The 18,503-nt window shown below is 43.7% G+C and overlaps 1 protein-coding gene across 1 annotated transcript in view; it reads right to left on the bottom strand.

Annotated features, from left to right (window-relative positions):
- Positions 1 to 18,503, bottom strand: part of PLD5 (phospholipase D family member 5) — a 143,752-nt gene that overhangs the window by 79,128 nt on the left and 46,121 nt on the right. Inside the window, exon 2 of the mRNA XM_087828989.1 lies at positions 918 to 1,054. Within this exon, the coding sequence (XP_087685115.1) occupies positions 918 to 1,054 (137 nt within the window). The remainder of the gene's footprint in view (positions 1 to 917; positions 1,055 to 18,503) is intronic.

Raw genomic sequence — 18,503 nt, forward strand, 5'->3', positions numbered from 1 at the left:
ATTCAACCCTTGAGGCAAAACAGTCAGGGTATAAAAACTCACACACACATGACCAGGTTGTTGATTTTAAGCTAGAAGGGAGAGGCACTTAGACTGATGCTTTCCACAGGGAAAAATTATAATTAAAATTCATTATAAGCAATAACTCATAATAACTATTGTAATTCTGTGGTCTGACTTCAGCTTTGCAGCAACATGTATAGAAAAACAGACCACTTATCTATCGGTCCCCCTCTCGGTAGTTTTCTACACCTTCCCCATGACCTCAAAGACCAGTAGCAGCTGGGTGACAAGCAGGGTGAGGAGATTTATGGGATACACCATGCTTTGGTGGCTTTCCCATCATCAGGAATGACCCCAGGGAGGCATTATTTAATGGAACCACAGAGACACAAGACCGTTGTCATTTCTAGATTGATAGCAAAACCTGTGCGCTCCACTGGGTTGGAGTGAGGAGTCCGTGCGCCCTCACTAACATGCTTATTTATTTAACCCCTAATTTTAAGTTGGCATGAGATGGTTCTCTGAGATGGTGCTTTTCTAACTTCCCCTGGACGTAACAACTAGCACAGGGCACCCTGTCCATTCGGGGGCCTCACTTTTAGCCAGCACGGAACAGACGGAAACCTCGCACGCAGAGCAGAGGCCTCCAGGAATGCAGGCTCGTGCAAAGTGTCATCTTGTGGGCCATCCCTCTGTACAGAATCCGCCCAAACTGTAAAGCGCATTAAATCGTTACCCACTTTGACTACCTCGGTCTAACAGTAAGGGTGTCAGCGGACTCGGAGCCCAGCCTCTGCGTGACCCAAGGTGAATCCTGACCCCGCGTGGCGATGACACTTTCCTCTCCACGGCCTGGCTCCCCCGGCTTTCTCGCCCGCCCCCTCAGCGGGAGTTCTCGCCTGTCACCTCCTTACCGGCATTTATTCTGACAGTTCTCTTCCGAGAGCCCATCCTCGTCTTCCCCCGTGATGTCCACGGCCGAGAAGATCAACGCCACGAGGATGGCGAAGCAGCAGACCAGGGCGAAGATCACGATGCACTTCTGCTGGGACTGCGGGGAGGAAGCAGAGAAGAGCAAGCACAGTAAGAGGCAGCTTCTGGTTTGGGCAGCGCAAGATCTGACAGCTTTTCAAATCCCACGAGGCTCCTCTAGGAGGCCAGGACTTTCATCACAGCCAGAGAGGGGCTGCTCTTGGGTGAAAATGCCTAAGACCTTCATGCTTATTTCTCAACACAGGCTTCAAACTGCCCCCCAAATATGTGAGAGCCTCTTAAATAATTCAAACCTCTGTAGCAAGACTTCCAGATAAGTTTACTCTCCCTTGTTCTAATCAAAAGCGGCCAAGCCCTGGCCAGTGTTGGCTCAGTTGGTTGGGTGCCATCCGGTGCACCGAAAGGCTGCCGGTTCGATTCCCAGTCAGGGCACATGCCTGCGTTGCAGGCTTGATCCCCAGCAGGGGGCGTGCAGGAGGCGGCTGATGGATGTTTCGCTCTCACATCAATGTTTCTCTCTGTCTCTCCCTCTCTCTTCCCCTCTCTCTAAAAATCAATTTAAAAAAAAAATCTTTATAAAAAAAAGCAGTCAAGAAGAAGTTCACTACCAGATCCATTGTTGCTGATGAAAAATGAAACCCAGAGTGGCTCCATAGCATTTTCTGGCCCCTGTTATGACCACCACCTTCCAAACTCTATTTTATCAACCTTCTTATGCAAAGACTCAGGTAAAAGCCCATCACAAACCATGTGCACGGCACAGCTATTTCCACACACCGGCAGAGCACTAGAAAAACACTGCTTTGTGGAGCCCAGTGGAGAGTATGGATCTCGGCTCACAGCCCCACCCTGAGCCACAGAGCAGTTACTTTCTACAGGGAGACTGCGGGTGACTGTGGTCTGGAGCTGAAGGCAAGCTGGGCTCAGTCGCTAGTCATAAATCTTCCTCTGGCTTAGATGTTAATAGCAGTTGCTCTTCAAGCCTTCATACCTTCCTACCAGACACATTTGTCACTCCCTCAAAAGCAAAGAAAACCACTTCACAAACTCCTAAGCCACAAAACAAATTGTGAGAAAATGATGGAATCAGGAAGAGAAGTAAACATCATTAACCTGAAAACAAAAGGTGAACCCAAGAGGCCACACGCATTTATTTGAGATCCAAAGAGCAGCTATGCTGGGAGCACTGACTCAGGCAGAAATCCAGAGTGTTCCGAGTAGCAGACCAAGGCGAGGGGGATTATTTATGTGGCCGGGAAGGGGGACAATTACATCAACAGAAGAAAGGAATTCCTATAGGTGCAGATGCTTTTAATTTTCAGTCCACCAGTCACCAGTCGGGTGGTCATAGCATCTGCTTCCTTGTTATCTTTCCCAACAGTTGTTTGGGATACACTGGTGCTTTAGGCTCAGTCCAAAGGTTATTATGTCCAGTGTCTCAAGGTTCGAGGGGTGAGAGGTGCCAGGTAGTTTCTCTGGGATGACAGCTCAGAATCTTAAAGTAGCTCCATTCATATTAGTTTTTACAGCATGGCTTTCATTCTTCCTGGAGCAACCCTCCTTCAATCCCTCCACTCACGAGAGACTTGGGTTCTACTTTCTCGCCAAGGTTGAGTGCGCAGGGACAGCGATAACTGGCGCCTACTGACAGGTGGCTTTCCAGTTTACAAAGCCATTTTGCATACACATCTGTCATCCCCTGCTCTCGCCTTTCCTGGTCCTCTCTCTTTAGGTCAAGGTCCTGAGCTGCCTGACCATCCATCCTGCCCCTACCAAGTGCATCCTGGCCTGTCCCTCTGAGTCTGCAGGCAGTGGGATCAGGCTGGAGGTTGCTTTAGGGCAATTTCTGGGCCGAGAACAGTATCATTTTGGCATATGTCTCAGATGCATCTGTGTTGTCTGCCTAAGTGCAAAGCCCCCCCCCCCAATATTCTCCGAGATAATGTGGGTCCCAGCCCCAAGAGCTGTACTGTCCAGTTTTCTAAATGGTTAAACTGCAAGGACATCAAATCAGGGCTTCCACACTGCTTGCCTCACAGAGGAGAGTTTAATTCTTTAATGGCCAACAAACACTGCTGAGGTTGGACTTCCCCAGTTTCCCCCCCCTGCCCAGGTCTCTCCCTCCCTCCGGACTCTCCTCTCACTCGTGGGTCTTCCACACTTCAGAACCTTTCTCCCACATTCCCAGAAGTCGACGTGCGCTGACTGTGGATGGCAATCCTTGCTTCTCTGGCCCAGGAGATAACTGGCTAAATCCACGAGTCCAGCAGGATTTCTGAGACGAAAGGCTTCCTCCAGGTAAGAGCAGCAGCCGCCTTCATCTCGCTGCTTTGTGTACCGTGTTCACTGAGGTCACCCACGGGCACAGGGCTGAGTTCCCAGGAGAAATCTGAGTTCTTACCCATAAGGTACCCAGCTGCCCTTCGGATGGCCCCCATTACAATCCCTGCAACCCTTCAGGGTACTTGGTTGCCCTCCCTTTACCCTCTCAGCTTATTCCTCTCTGCAAGTGCCTGGTTTTAGCTGCCTCTCAAATAAATCTCAGCTTATCTCCTAATGTTAAGAGACTGCAAATAAAACCAGGTATGTCGGTGTGCGCAGGGAGGGAGGTGGGGGCAGGACCAGCCACTGCTAAAATAGCTATAGCTAGGGTGCTATAAAATAACACACGAGGTAGAAAAAAGTGTTTCAAGAAACACAACAACATATAATTAATAGCTGAGCTATAACAAAGCTCTCTTCATTTTTTTGTTTTGTTTTTGTTTTCTATTTTCATAAAATTTTTTTTTTGAGTTTTACATCTTAGGTCACATGGGGGCACATCTTCTGTCTCACATTACTTTGTAGCCGCTGTTTCCTTTTCTGACAGGTCTAATTTTCAACAGTTTTATTATTTCCCCCCGTGGTAAGTTCAAGTAGGTTTATGTCACCACGCACTTTCTATTACCCTCCCGCCCACGAATCTACACTCAAGGCCCGGCTCCAAGGCTGAGACCCTTCACTTCTGCTCTATTGCCCCAAACTTCTGCTTTTATTCCATTACCCACCTCAACTTTTAGCAGGTCCATTTTTCATCAATTCCCAATAAAACACACACACACAACTCAATCCCCAGTAACATATTAATGGATGTTAATAAGCCCATCTGACACACTTCATTTGTTTTCTGTGGCTTTCACCAGGACCCCTGAGAATACTAGGGCATTTTGGACCCTATGGCCAACCAATGGGATGACACTCTTGGGCCAAGGAAGAAAGTTAACATTTATTGAAGGGCCTCACTGCTCCAAATATGGTACAGAGGGAAATTTTCATATACAGGGTGGGCAGAAGTAGGTTTTATAGTTGTTCATATGGACAATAATACAATAATTTATAAATTATAATACAAGAATAGACTCTTGTGTTTTGTGTACTGACTGCTGTAACCTACTTTTGCGCACCCCTGTACTTTAAGATATACACGAGACTCTTAGGAAATTTCTCACTCCCATTGGGTGTGCCCTTAAGGCCCTGGGAGTGATATGTGCTTTTTGCCTTTGGAGTATTGCACTGGAAAGGTGCACTCCTTTCAGCACCACCACCTAGTCACATACAGGTAGGAGATTAGGAAGAGATGAGTCATTTCCCAGGGACCAGCATCTGGTTAGTGGCAGAAAATGAATGCAAACCCAACCCAAGCTCACCGCACCACAACCAAGCGGCAAGGTCCTCAGATAACCACTCCAAGGGTTCCAACAACTCTCCTTCATCCTGACCCCCTTTTCTGGAAAGTTCTCTCTCTTTCTGCTTTGTCCCGGCACTCCAGAGCCCCAGCCCAGCCCATGCATTTCTTCATCCAAGTTCTAACCCTCTTATTAACAGCCAGCTAACTTTTGAGCAATTTTGAGCTCCACTGTTCATCTTCAAACGTTATCCCATCTGCACTGAAAATACCTTGGGAACCATCCCCCGGGAAATCTTTTAAATCAACTCATTTCTGCCCTTCTGCTCTCCGATATCCCACAACACTTCTCAATCCAAGTTTTCAACCAAAACCTTTGTGAAAATGCACGGTCATCACCATAGTCACCCCAGGGCCTGTGTTCCTGCTGCTTTGGGGAAGGAGGTGTGTTCCACAGCTCGATGGTTCTGCTCTATTTCCCAGCACAAATTTCGTGCTATGACCTTGTGGTACGTCCAAGGAGGCATGACCAGTAGTGACGGCACAGGGTTTTCCATAACCTTGCTGTTTTTGAAGATCACAGGCCAGCTCTTTAGCAGGATGCCCCTCAACGTGGGCCTAACATTTCTTCATGATCCAGCTTATGCATTTTTGGCAGGAGTAACATGGAGGTGACGCTGGGTCCTTCTCGTGGTGTTCTACTGGGAGGTACCTGGTTTTGATTTGCCACATTACTCTGGGTGTTTACTTTAGTCCCTTGATTAAGGTGCCGTCCAGCAGGTATCTTCACTATAAAGTCATGACCTTCCTGTTGTAACTAAAAAGTATTTTCTAGAGATATATTTTGAGACTATGCAAATACCCTGCCTCTGCAGCACACTTTCGCCTACCAGTTTTAGAGAATTCTTGCCTGAATCAATTTTACTGTGATTGTTGCCAAGTGGCAGTTTTAAAATTAAATTTATTGGGATAACATTGGTTGATAACATTATATAAGTTTCAGGTCTGCAACTTTATAATATGACATCTGTATACTCTGAAGTATACAGATGTTGCGGGCTCACCATCTGAAGTCTAGTCTCTTCCCACCACAAATAATAGTTTTTTAATTCTATCGTTCCTTCTATTTTCATTAGTTGACAACACACAGAAAGGAAGAGCTGAATCAGGCTTTCCTCTAAGGATTCCCTTTTTAAAATTAAATTTATTGGGGTGCCATTGGTTAACAAAATTATATAGATTTCAAGTGTACAATTCGTGATCATGATATCTTCCCTGCCAGGTGTCAAGTGTACAATTCTATAATACATCAGCTGTATATTGTGTGTTTACCATCCAAAGTCAAATGATTCCCTTTATCATTTTTGGTGTACAGGACGATGCTCTAAACAACTGAGCCACCCGGCCAGGGCAAGATTTCATTCTTTTTTATAGCCAAGTAATATTTCCTTGTATATAAAGAATAAAACACTGGATTAAATAGAGATGCACACGTTCATGGACAGAAGGATCTACGTAATCAGTACAATTACAATTGTGCTGTAAGTGAGCCGAGAGCAAAGAAGATACCATGTGGGGTATCGGAGGAGATGCTGTCCTGCTGATAATAAAATCGAAGGTGTAATCGTGGCAGGAGGTGACTGAGATGGGCTGGAAGAGATGACAATGAAAAGTCGCTGAGAAGCTGGGCTGTTGGGTGGGGCCACCAAGTCAATGTTGGAGGGTTAATAACATGAGTCTGGAAAAGTCTGGCAGATGACAAGTCACTTTTCCATCTGTGGTAGTAACAAACAGTCCTGTCCTTGAAGTAAATAATAGTTTTCAAAGTGAGAAAATATAATTATTCTCAAACTTAAAATTCTCAACCCCTGGCATACACAACACTGTAGTTGATTTTCTAATTAATCAAAAGAGCATTTGCATTTTAATGCACATCTCACAACTGCCGGCACTCTCAACGGGTTTTAATTATCTACGCCAACAGTTTTCATAAACTGGTCATCAGTCTAATGTCTGCTTATCTCTTCCCAAGGACCCTGTTTAGATGTTATTTATGATATTACCGTGGTAACATGCAGCATCTACAAGAATGTCTAATAAAATCCCAAAAGAGTGATAAACATCTCAAAGTGCTAGAATTTTAAAACCCCTCAAATGCTCATGGAGGGAAAAAATATCTGTTTGAGATTTTCTGAGCGGTACCTAAGCAGCAGACTGAAATAGATGCGCCACCCTGCCTTTTTATGCCCTTCCTTTTAATAATATAAAGTGATATAAGACTCGAGCCAATCTGGTGTGAGGAGGAGACATCCATTCCAGCTCGCTCTCTGCAGTGGCCAGAGTTACGCTTCCTGGGACATCAAGATAAACAGGGGCCCCTAATGTAGATCAGCATCCCCTTCACAGCTCCACGGATTTATGGGAACCCAACAGCCCTGAATGTCGGCTCCCCTTCTATTTTATGAGCTCAGAGAGATAGAATCTCATCTCCAGCACAAGCCTGGTGCTCTGCAGAATGCTCTTAGACCTTGCTCTATCCCATTGCTAGAGTGTTTAAAAGGTTTGATGTAGTTTATCAGGAATAGTAATAATACAAAGTATTAAAGTTCCTGCTTAGAGTAACTGCCCAGATACGCACAGACTCTGGGCAACTGGGAAAAACCCCACACAGACAAGAAAACCTTACAGGGGTGGGACTTACGTTGGAGTTAGGCAGAGAGAAACAAGGAGAGATATCCTAAAATTCTCTTAACACCCTCCTCACTTCCCTCTGTCGGCATAGAAAGAATATACCTTCAAACCATTTCCACGAGCACCTGCAGCTATTATTTGATGCCAAGGTCAAAATGACCTTGGTGTAATTGCTTATTCCAGTTATGAAAGGCTGAAAAGAATAGGGATGACGGGTTTCTGCTTCATGTGGGTGCCGTCACCGTGCAACAGGAAGGTTCTGCGTTTCAACAAGCAGTGGCCACCACTCGGTCCTCAGGCAGACCAGCTGAAATGACCCCTGGCCTAGGCTGCAGGGAGACTGTGTCCCTCCCAACAGCAGAGGGACAATTCCTCGCGTACAAGGCCCAGGGAAAAGGCAGGGAGGTGCGGCAGTCCCTGGAGTGCTGAGCAGAGAATTAGGCCAAAGCGTCCAGGGCGTTGAAAGTCGTGGCTCTGGCTGCAATATTTGTGCCTGGTTATAGGAAACACCTCCCAGAAGAGGGGTCCTGGCAGCAGATTTTTTTTTTTTTTACAGTTCAGTACTGTATGGGGTTTACTGTACTAAAGCGATCTTTATTTCAGTATTACAATAAAGCAATACAAATCAAAAGAGAAAGACAAATGGGGAATTTTAAAAACTGACTTGGAAAGATAAGGACTGGGAGATATTAAAATTAGGGGAACAATTAAAGGAAAGCATTGCTTTAGAGAGGGAATTTGGGGAGCAGGGGAGACATCAAGAAGCTAATTTTAGGAAGGTTTGAATTCTTTTAACCACGTTAGTGCAGCTAACTAATAACCAAGAAGCAATGTGATCAAAAAGAGGTTTCCCAGAACCTGTCCCACATTGGGTTGTCCTAGAAACAGGACATCCACCTTGCAAAAAAGGGAAATTTAATGCAAATAAAGCAAACAGGAATCAGAGGCAGGGGCATGTGTGGAAAGCAGAAAGAGGCTGGAGTTTCCACGGCGAGTTTTACATTTCTGCTGTGCTCGCTGTGTGATCTTGCACTTAGTCACCTGACTCTGAGATCCTTCCTCCTGGTCTGTAAAATGGGGAACATCACGCCTGTCTCGCGGTTACTGCAAGGAGAAAACATGAGAGAGCCCTTTTCATGCAAACTTCCAGCATTTAACCCAAGTTCTTAAACCTCAAGGCCCTGTAGAGATCTTCACATTTTTGTCGGCCTGGTACGTGACAAAAGATTACATGGAAAGCACGGAGAAGATCTTTATGCAATATCAAGGCATAATTTTAAGGATCACAGTTGTCCAAAAAGTCCAACAGGAAACCCAGGGAGGTGGTGAGGCCCCCTCACTAGCAGGGATCAGCTGAGCAAGGCGACACCATTGGGGGGATCTGTATGGGGCACGTGCACTTAGCAAGAGGTGGGCTGGCAGCACCCGAAGGCTCCTCCCAGGATTAGTTTTCTAGCCCTTTCCTTTCTCACAAAGCTAAACCTTCCCCAATAATTACTTCCCAAGCTGGAAGCAAGACTGTGCATGATTCTTATTTTCATTCCTCACATGTTTAGCACCACGTTCCACACATAGTAGGGGCTCAATAAATATTTGGGAATTGATTGAGAAAAGCTATAATAAGTGTCACTATTCTGGAGGTTTTCTCAGCATGAGTAGAGAGAATTTATGCGAAAAGAAATAACTGAATTGCATGCATCCAACGTAAACATTATCCAATCCAATTTGTGTTTGAAAAATATGTTGGCACTCACTTTTTACAGGGCTTGGGAAGGCTTCCAAATTAAATGCATTCTGGACAAAAATACAGGACACAATTAAGAAAATGCCTGATATGTAAAATTAGCTCAGCCTATTCATTCTTTCCTAGAAGGAGAAGCCATACTACTCGAGAGTAAAGCCATAATCCTGCTCAAAAACATGTTTGCATAATTATAAAACAGAAAAAATTCTCCTTAGTTTTAACTGTTGCCTCTGGGCCTGGGGGAGGGAAGGGCAGTGGCAGCTAAAATGTAATAAAAAACACACATCAAAAAACAAACAAACTGGTTGATGACCATGGCTTGTCCACTATAACTAGATGCCCAAATATTGAGGCTTAATGAGGAATAAAATGAGGAAACTCGAAATACAGCTTGGTAGTTACAGTCACAGGGATGTAAAGTACAGCACAGAAAATATAGTCAATAATATTGCAATTATCGTGTATGGTGTCAGGTGGGTACTGGAAATATCGGGGGGGTGCTTTGTAAAGTATATGATTGTCTAAGCGCTATGATCTACACCTGAAACTAATACAAAATAATATTGGATGTAAACTGTAATTGAAAAAAAGAAAAATTAAAAAGTATATATTTAAAGAAAAGGGGGGGGGGACGTATTTGTTTTCCACATAGAAGAGTCTCCCACACAGGCTTCAGCCTGCGGTGCCTCCGTTTCTCTCTAATGCTTTAGGGCTCTCCCTGCCATCGCTGTCGCTGAGAAAATGAATGAAATTTCAAGTCCATTCACGCTGAGAGGACGGTATGGAATACATTTCAGGAGCCAGGTTAGTCAAGGATGTTTGTGACAGGATAACTGTCCGATATAATTTACATAAACTCGAGAATAAATGGAACAAGTAGAACTACTCATGGTTCTATAGCTCCCATCACAATACAAATGAGACATTTTTTTGCACAAATCTTCACCATGCTTGACCTGTCCTCCAGCTACCAAAAATTTTATAAAGAGCCATTTTCTTAAATTTAAGATGTCTTGTGCATTGTAAGAAGATGGAAAAATAAAAGAGTTACAAGGAAAATGGTTATAGATGTCAAGGTAGCTCTATCTATATAACAAAAAAGAGAATAATTTAAAACAAGAAAAATCAGATGAATTATAGGGCCACCTATATTATATAACACAAATTTATTGGAAGCTTTATAGTATTAATTTATCAGTTATCTGGCTGTAGAGAAAAAACAATTTTTATTGGTACTCTTCTATACAATATGGATTTAATCTGTCCCTTAAAGATGTATTTTTATTTACTATGCCCACCATAAGAAAAATTTCCCCATAAACCAGAATATTTTGTTCTTTAACATCCAAGTTCATTTTTTTCCTCTTAATATATGAACACGTACAAGAGGAAGTTTCCCTCGAAATGGACACAGAGCACTGCATACAGTGACCAGTGCCTATGGGGAGACTGGAAATTGTGGGGGTGAATGTAATTCCTGATGTACAAACTAATAAAATTATACTATGACCAGCAAGGGGAGGCAGAGTCCTCTAAGGTCCATAAACCATGGCAGGAACTGCCCTGTGGATCGGCCCTAAAGCACAGGGTCACAAGCCGGGAGCAGGGGGACTTTACACCCCAAGGGGCAGCTCCGCACCCAAGGGGACAGGGCAGGAGGCAGCGGGTTCATGCTTCTCCCCGTGGTCCTTGAGTGGGCAAGTCTGGGAGGCATCCTACATCTAGAAGCCCCTGGAAATGAGATCCCAATAACTTCCTCCAACATGGGCCTTTCCCCCTTTCTTACTCAGTGGGAGTTGGAGCTGGGTGACCCTGGGGACCCCCCAACTGGGACAGGCATCTGACAGAAGGTATGTGTACTGAGATCTGTTGTTGTTAGTGGCTTTTTTTTTTTTTTGGCCTACTTTCTGGTCCCACAATGATATTTTCAAATTTCTCAAGGAATATATCACACATTTCTGTTTTTAAACTGAAATACAGTCTAACAGAGTTTACAACAAAATCCCCCCTCCTCTCTCCAGAGATAATCATAGCTGACAGTTTGCTATATTTCAGTAGAGCTCTCCATGCATTTTTACACATTTATGTTCCTGTGTAAATATATAGTTTGGCATGGTTTTGTTTTATTTAAACAAAATGGAATCCAACCATACATATTTTTGCTACTTGCTTTTTAAATTACTAATTATGCTGAGTGAAATAAGCCAGTCAGAGAAAGACAAATACCATATGATCTCACTCATGTGTGGAATCCAGTGAACAAACTAAACCAATGAACAGGCCCAAACTCGACAACCAGAGCATATCATGGTGATGGATGCAACCTCCCACTTTTGTCATTACTTAACTCTTTCTTTAGATACTAAAATACCTTTAAGCATGCATATCTTAGTAATACCCCCAAGAAGTTTACTTCTGCACTCATGTCTTAGGATGCAACTGAATGGAAGCTTTAATGCCTTTGATCATATCTTCTCCTATATGGATATTACTATTTCAGCATTGGAAGGATTGATATATGTGCTCAAATGCCCCCAACTCCTCTATCTTACTACCTCTGCTTTCCTGGGCCCATTAATTAATTACCCCACCCTTGTCTCAGACTTACACCTCCCAGTCAATGCTTCCCAATCCTTCCTACCAGAACAATCCTAAGGCTGGGCACCTCTGTGGCTTGTCTGACTTGGACCAGCAGGACTGTATAGTTCTTAGGACTCTAGTATTTTATTATGATTATTATTTTTAAAATCCTCACCTGAGGATATTTTTTCCATTGTTAATGTTGACAGTACCAAGCAACACTGTCACCTGATGCCTTTCTTCACGTCCTCTACACTGGTCTATCAGGCGTCACATGTATTAACAAGGACAGAAATCTTCAACAGGCTCCTTCCACAACAATTAAATAACCACGTCCTAGGATGTAACTAGGAAAAGTGCGAGGCCTCATGTGGGCAGATGGGGCATGAAAGGCTTTCTTGTTATTTATGCTTTTGAACCCAGCAGGCCTTACGCTCCTGGAAATTTGACAGAGCAGAAACTCCACTACCCCACATGGGAAACGGATGGCTTTCCTTTTTCACAGATTTATTCTTAGACCAGCCTGTGCACCACTCTGAGCAGAGTGACAATGAGCTGACGCACTGTTTGCTCTGGCCTGCTAGAGCCCTACATAGCAGAGCGCCTGGGGGAGCCGCCTCCAGCACCCCTCCACGCCAGGAGCACAAGCATGTTTTAAAAACAGTTGTCCCCCCCCCCCCCATTCTTTCCTCCCACTTTAAGGAGCAAATCCGATTAACAGACGTTCCTCAATGTTGATAGATTTCCTCGTGACTAAATAGCAAAAATCAGAGCTGTAAAGATGGGGGGATCAGGGAGGAAAATGACTGTAATCCGATGAGACAGAGCTGAACCCCTCTTTGTTCCAGAGAATGAACTTCTCTAGAGCTAAAATGGGCGATGCTTTGTCCCAGGACATTTTCAGAAACTTCCCAGCACTTGTCTTCTTATTGTCTCCATTTGAAGCAGACACCCTGAATTCTGACAGGCTTTCAGGTAGAGGAGGTGCCACCAGGATGTTCTCCAGGAAACACCCATTTTAGACTGACACAGTGAGCATTTAAAAATAAACGAGACTCGGTGGGTAACAGAAACAAAAGCCAAAATCATCTCCTATCTCGCAGTCAACTGTCTTGGCTGAAAAGCCAATTGCATCTCACAGTTTTGTTCCACATGAGACACATTTACTCTCTGGCTAGAAAGACATCTCGACCGCTCTCCCAATATTTATTCTACCACAAGAATTATTTTAATAGGTACAGTTTCAAGCGAACTATGGTTAGAAAAAGGGATGGGGGTGGGCATCAGCCCTCATTTAGAAACTCCTTCAAAAGCCTCCGATGTGCAAAATGTCAGGTTATCTTTAAAATTTGGAAGCATAATGCATGGGCTCAATTAGTTCAGCTCTTCAGCTGCAGGTTGTCTGTTCATTAAATATCCTATTGAACCTAAGCAGTTGTCTCCATAATCCAGTACTTTATAATCACAAATTGTCGTTCTACACCAGAAAAAAAAATTGTGAAGCAAACTTCCAGTTGTACAAACTTTATATTTTATTTTTTTTTAAATGTGTTTTTATTGATTTCAGAGAGAGAAAGGGAGAGGGAGAGAGAGAGAAAGAGAAACATCAATGATGAGAGTCACTGATCGGCTGCCTCCTGCACACCCCCTACTGGGGGTCAAGCCCACAACCTGGGCCTGTGCCCTGACCGGGAATCGAACCGTGATCTCCCAGATCCTAGGTGGATGCTCAACCACTGAGCCATGCCAGCCAGACCAAACTTTTAATTGTACTCATTTTAACTGATGGATAGCGAGGCATCCGGGCAAAGGTTCTGGCCAATCTGTCTCCAGTGAAGGCAGCCACCCTCCTCTGCAGATGGATGTGGTCCCGCCAGGCTGGGTGACATTTCACGGTCCCTTCACGCCTTGGAGTCAAGCCAGGGCTCTGTGAACAAGTTACAGCTCAAAGGTGAACGGCCACGAAAAAGTCACCCGATGAGAAACAAGCTGTCACAAATAATATTAACATGAAAAGGGAAACTTGATCTTGAAAAAGTTCAAATAACCCTCAAAGCCAAACAGAATTTCCTTTGATGCTGATCCAACTTTCACATCTGCCGAAAGCAGGTTAACTTCAGTTTGGCAGAAGGTGTTTGCATTCAACTCAGGAGCGAGAACACAAGCTTTCTGGAAATACACTAACCCACAGGAAAGCAAATCAGCAGCCTAAGTGTAACTGCGGGTTCTGTAAATAAGATTGGAAATCTTCTTCCAACATTTATCAACACGGCTCTGATACCAGGAACAACCCAGGAAAACTGTATAAAATATTTTCCTTGTTCTGACTAATTACGATTTTTACTTTTTTTCATAAGTACATTCCCAAAGGCATCTAAATCATTGTTTCTTTTTTATAGTCAAGATGAATCACTGCTTCTGCACCTTTCAATCACCATGAAGATTTGTTCCAAAAGTAAAATGCATTTTCTCATAATTCCAGAGGCTGGAAATCCAAGATCCAGGTGCTGGTGAATTTGATTCCTGGTGAGGGCTCTCTCCCTGGCTTGCAGATGGCCGCCTTCTCGCTGTGCCCTCCCATGGCAGAGAGAGAGAAATGGCTCTGCTCTCGTCTTCTTCTTAGAGGGCCACTAAACCTATCCTGAGGGCCCACCCTCATGACTTCATCTAAACCTAATTACTTCCAAATAATCCCACCTCCAAATACTATCCCATTGGGGATTAGGACTTCAATATATGAATTTAGTGGGGAATCAATCATTCAATCCATAACACCCAGAAATGACTACGAATCATCCATGTGCTTGACATACACCCCCACTTGGTTCCTGCTCCTAGTGGCTGGCTGGTTTCTCCAGGTAGACTCTCTGTCCCTTGCTACAATGGGGTCCCTGTCCTAAACTACCCAGGACAAAAGCCTGGTGGTGGTAGTCACATGTCTGACTTTCTTGTTTGAGTTTGGTGCTGGGTCTCTTTCATTGTGATCTAATCAATTTTCGGTTCTAGATGAACTCTCAAAATGGCATCACGCCCTCCCCACCCCTTGCTTGACCCACAGCAGCTCCAGAGTGCGCCTATGATGTTGGGCCTCAATGTCATGCCTCATCACCTGTTCTGGCTCATGGGGAAGGTCGTGTTTCTGGACCCAGCATGTCCTCTGGCCCTGCCTTCCCTATGTTCCTGTAAGCTGAGCACACGCTTCACATCCAGGTCCTGAGGAATTCTACATGTCTCTGAAAGTTGCTCCATAAAACAAATCTGGGTCATCCCACAGACCTTGAAGAACACATGTGTTTGTGAAAGGTTTGTGTGGCCATGATTTCTTTTTAAGGAGAAAAGAGATCCCCTTGGATGACCTCCTCTGGGGAATTAAGAAGAGTCAGTTCCCCATGGTGATTAAATCTTTCATCCACGCCATCCACCAAGCCCTTCATATTTCACTCTCACTTGGATCTCAAACAACGGAGCATGTGGCCTCTGCTCATGGTATACCTGCTATATTTCACTTTCCTGGATTATTTATATAGCTTCCTTTGTTTTAGCTATTTTAGAAGGAAACAAACATAAATAGCAGAGCAACAACATTGATCAACACTGGCTGTCACTGGCCTAACAGATGGATTTAACTTTGTTAGCAGAGTAACAAAAATTTAAGTCACATATATCTGAACAGTCAAGCATCGGGTTATCTTGTGGATCTCCTTTACCCTTTTAGCTCTGTTAACTTAGGTACCAAGAGCACCAGAGAGCCCGATGTCTTGGGTTTTCCTTTTTCACTGTGTGCCACTGAAAATCAGATCACTAAATCATAACCATGTTAGAGAATCTTAAAGTTGGGAGTTTTAAGTCAGAAGGCCCAGGGGACACCCTCTGTACCATTGGTTGCTTGGAGTCCTGTAAGCACCCTAACCCCAACCTCAGAGGTAAGTCAGAGGAACTGATGGTCAGAGGAATTCCACAAGCATATCCAAAAACTGCTCGCTCTGCTTACTGTGAGCTACAGTGAAACGACCCCAGCTCACCAGCGATGTGCAAGGAGCAGATGGAATTGGAAAACAGGGATTCACGGAACGGTGATGCAGTGAAACAAATGCTGTGATTAGCATTGCATCACGGCTCCGATAAGCATTTAGTGGGCACCCACTTACTGTGGGTCAGAAACTATGGGGAACTACGGTGGTTACTTTCTATCATATTATTTCTCTGTTGCTGTTTTTTTATTTTTACATTTTTCTCAGTCCATCTACTATACAGGGTGGGGCAAAAGGTTTACAATTGTTCTTATGGAAAATAATACAACACTTAATAAATAATAATCCAAGAATAAACCCTGTTCTGGGGGCTCACAACTGTAAACCTACGTATGCCCCATCCTGTGTATACATGTCCAAAAGCCACAGAGGCTATCAGGCAGGACAGGAGGGAGGCAAAAGAGTAACACTAATGGGAAATACTGACATTACCAAGGAGGGATATTGGAAGTAAGTTACTGATTCCTATTGGAAATGGAAGGAAAAAATTAGCCTCTAATAAGACAGGATCACAGGGAAGCTGCCAATTTAGGGGATTCCTCGTGAAGTCTAAGGGACCACATGATGGCATGGGCGGGGCTTTCACCCACCTCTGTGTGGCCTGTGCCCTGCTCAGTGCTCATAAGCAGAGGATATGTCTTTAGAAATTTGTTGTCTAAGCTGAAGCTTAAGACCACTGACCCATCTCTGAGACCTTTACGAATAAGACAGGTGAGCAAAGGATAGTCTCCATTTTCCAAGACGATCCCAGGCAAACTCCCAGTGGCATAAAGCCTGGTGGGCTGTTGAGTGTTTCAGGCTCAGTCCCAGGGCTGGGCCTCACTGTAGGACCACGGCTGATGAAGGCCAGGCTCCTGGGCATCTCTGTCCATTTTTCTCAATTTGATTTGTGGTACAGAAAACCCACATGGAAAAACCACAGGGGAAAAGCCACAGGGGTTAAAAATAAATAATAAAAAAAAGGCAAAGAGACAAAAGGCAGACTTTAACAGGAAAATGTGGCCATTGAAAATGAGACTGAGATGCAGACTTTGAATGTTTCGGATTTAAAAAAAAAATCACGTTCTAAATGTTGCCAACTTGACATTGTGCCTGTCCCATCCCCGTGTCAATGTTTTTGTGGCAGATGGCAAGGAGCAAAATGACCCCAAAATGTCAATTCTTTTTCTTATGATAAACAGAAGCTATCAAAAACACACAAAAGAAACTGGGAGCCCATTTTCTTTAGGGATCCAGCAATACCATCTATTTCCCTGAAGTTCTAATTCTTCCACAAAATACAGAGGTTTTTTAAGGAAGATGTTCTAACTGTTCAGTTGGTTTTGGGGGTTAGGAGAAGATGCTACATGGACCTTTGAGTGATTTCTCTTTCTCAGAAGCAACCCCTCTTACCAGGTTTTGGTGTGCCCAGAACTCATATTTAATCCTAGGATAGAGATATATTTGTGTGTGTGTTGTCCTGCCTTTTATGCAAAGAGAGCCTTCTAAACCCATTATTCTGCGCCTTACATTTTCCAGTTAATATACTGAGGATACTGTTCTATATTGTTTCACTTATTCATTCAACAAACATCTATTGGACTCACACTATTTTCAAGGCACTGATCCAGGCACTTGGTATTGCAGTAAACAAACTAATAATGTCCTTGCACTGAGGGGGCTTATATTTAGTCAAGAGAATCATCAAAAAAATGAATGTCTTTTTATATACTGATAATGAATTAGCAGGAAAGGAAACTAAAAAAACAATCCCATTTACAACTGCATAAAAAAAACCCCAAAAACCTGGGAATAAATTTAACCAAGGAAGTACAAGAGCTGTACTCAGAAAATTATAAGACACTGAAGAAAGAAATTGAAGACAAATCAACATTGTTACAATGTCCATACTCCCCAAAGCAATCTATAGACTCACTGCAATTCCTATCAAAATAGCAATGGCATATTTCACAGAAATAGAACAAATAATCCAAAAATTTATATGGAACCACAAAAGAACCTGAATAGCCACAGTAATCTTGACAAAGAAGAACAAAGTTGGAGGAATCACGCTACCTGATATCAAACTATACTACAAGGCCACAGTAATCAAAACAGCATGGCACTGGCAAAAAAAAAACCAGATCTATAGATCAATGGAGCAGAATAGAGAGCCCAGAAATAAACCCACACCTATATGGTCAATTAATCTATGACAAAGGAGGCAGGAACATACAACAACAGGGTCAAAACAGTCTATTCAATAAATGCTGTCGGGAAAATTGGACAGAAACATGCAAAAGAAAATGAAACTAGACCACCTTCTTACACCATACACAAGAACAAACCTCAGATGGATTAAAGACTTAAATGTAAGACTTGATACCATAAAATTAAAAGAAAACATAGGCAGTAAAATCTCGGACAGTTCTCTAAGTAGTATTTTTTCTGACTCTTCTCATGGCCTATGACAAGTAGGTGGTGAGCCATACAACCTGCCCAGTGGACACAGCTGCTTGACTCAGGGTCTAAACAGAGAGAAAGGATGGGGGTGTACATTCTAATGCCCCCTGTTTCTATGAGACCGTATGAAGAGCACAGGTGGGCAGAGAATCCTTGCCCTTCGAGGTGGCCCAGCTCTCACACTTCAGCATCACAGAGATTAAGCTACAAGGCAGCTGAGCTATTGCCTTGTTGGACTCATCCACTTGCTTCTCTCCCTCTACTTCCAGCCTCTCTCACTTATTAATAATCTTGCAGGAAAATTGGAAACAACATCCACATCACGGTGATGGATGACAGAGGACCATATGCATTG

This window comes from Miniopterus natalensis, chromosome 21 (assembly GCF_054644295.1).
Source record: "Miniopterus natalensis isolate mMinNat1 chromosome 21, mMinNat1.hap1, whole genome shotgun sequence".
Taxonomy (NCBI): domain Eukaryota; kingdom Metazoa; phylum Chordata; class Mammalia; order Chiroptera; family Miniopteridae; genus Miniopterus; species Miniopterus natalensis.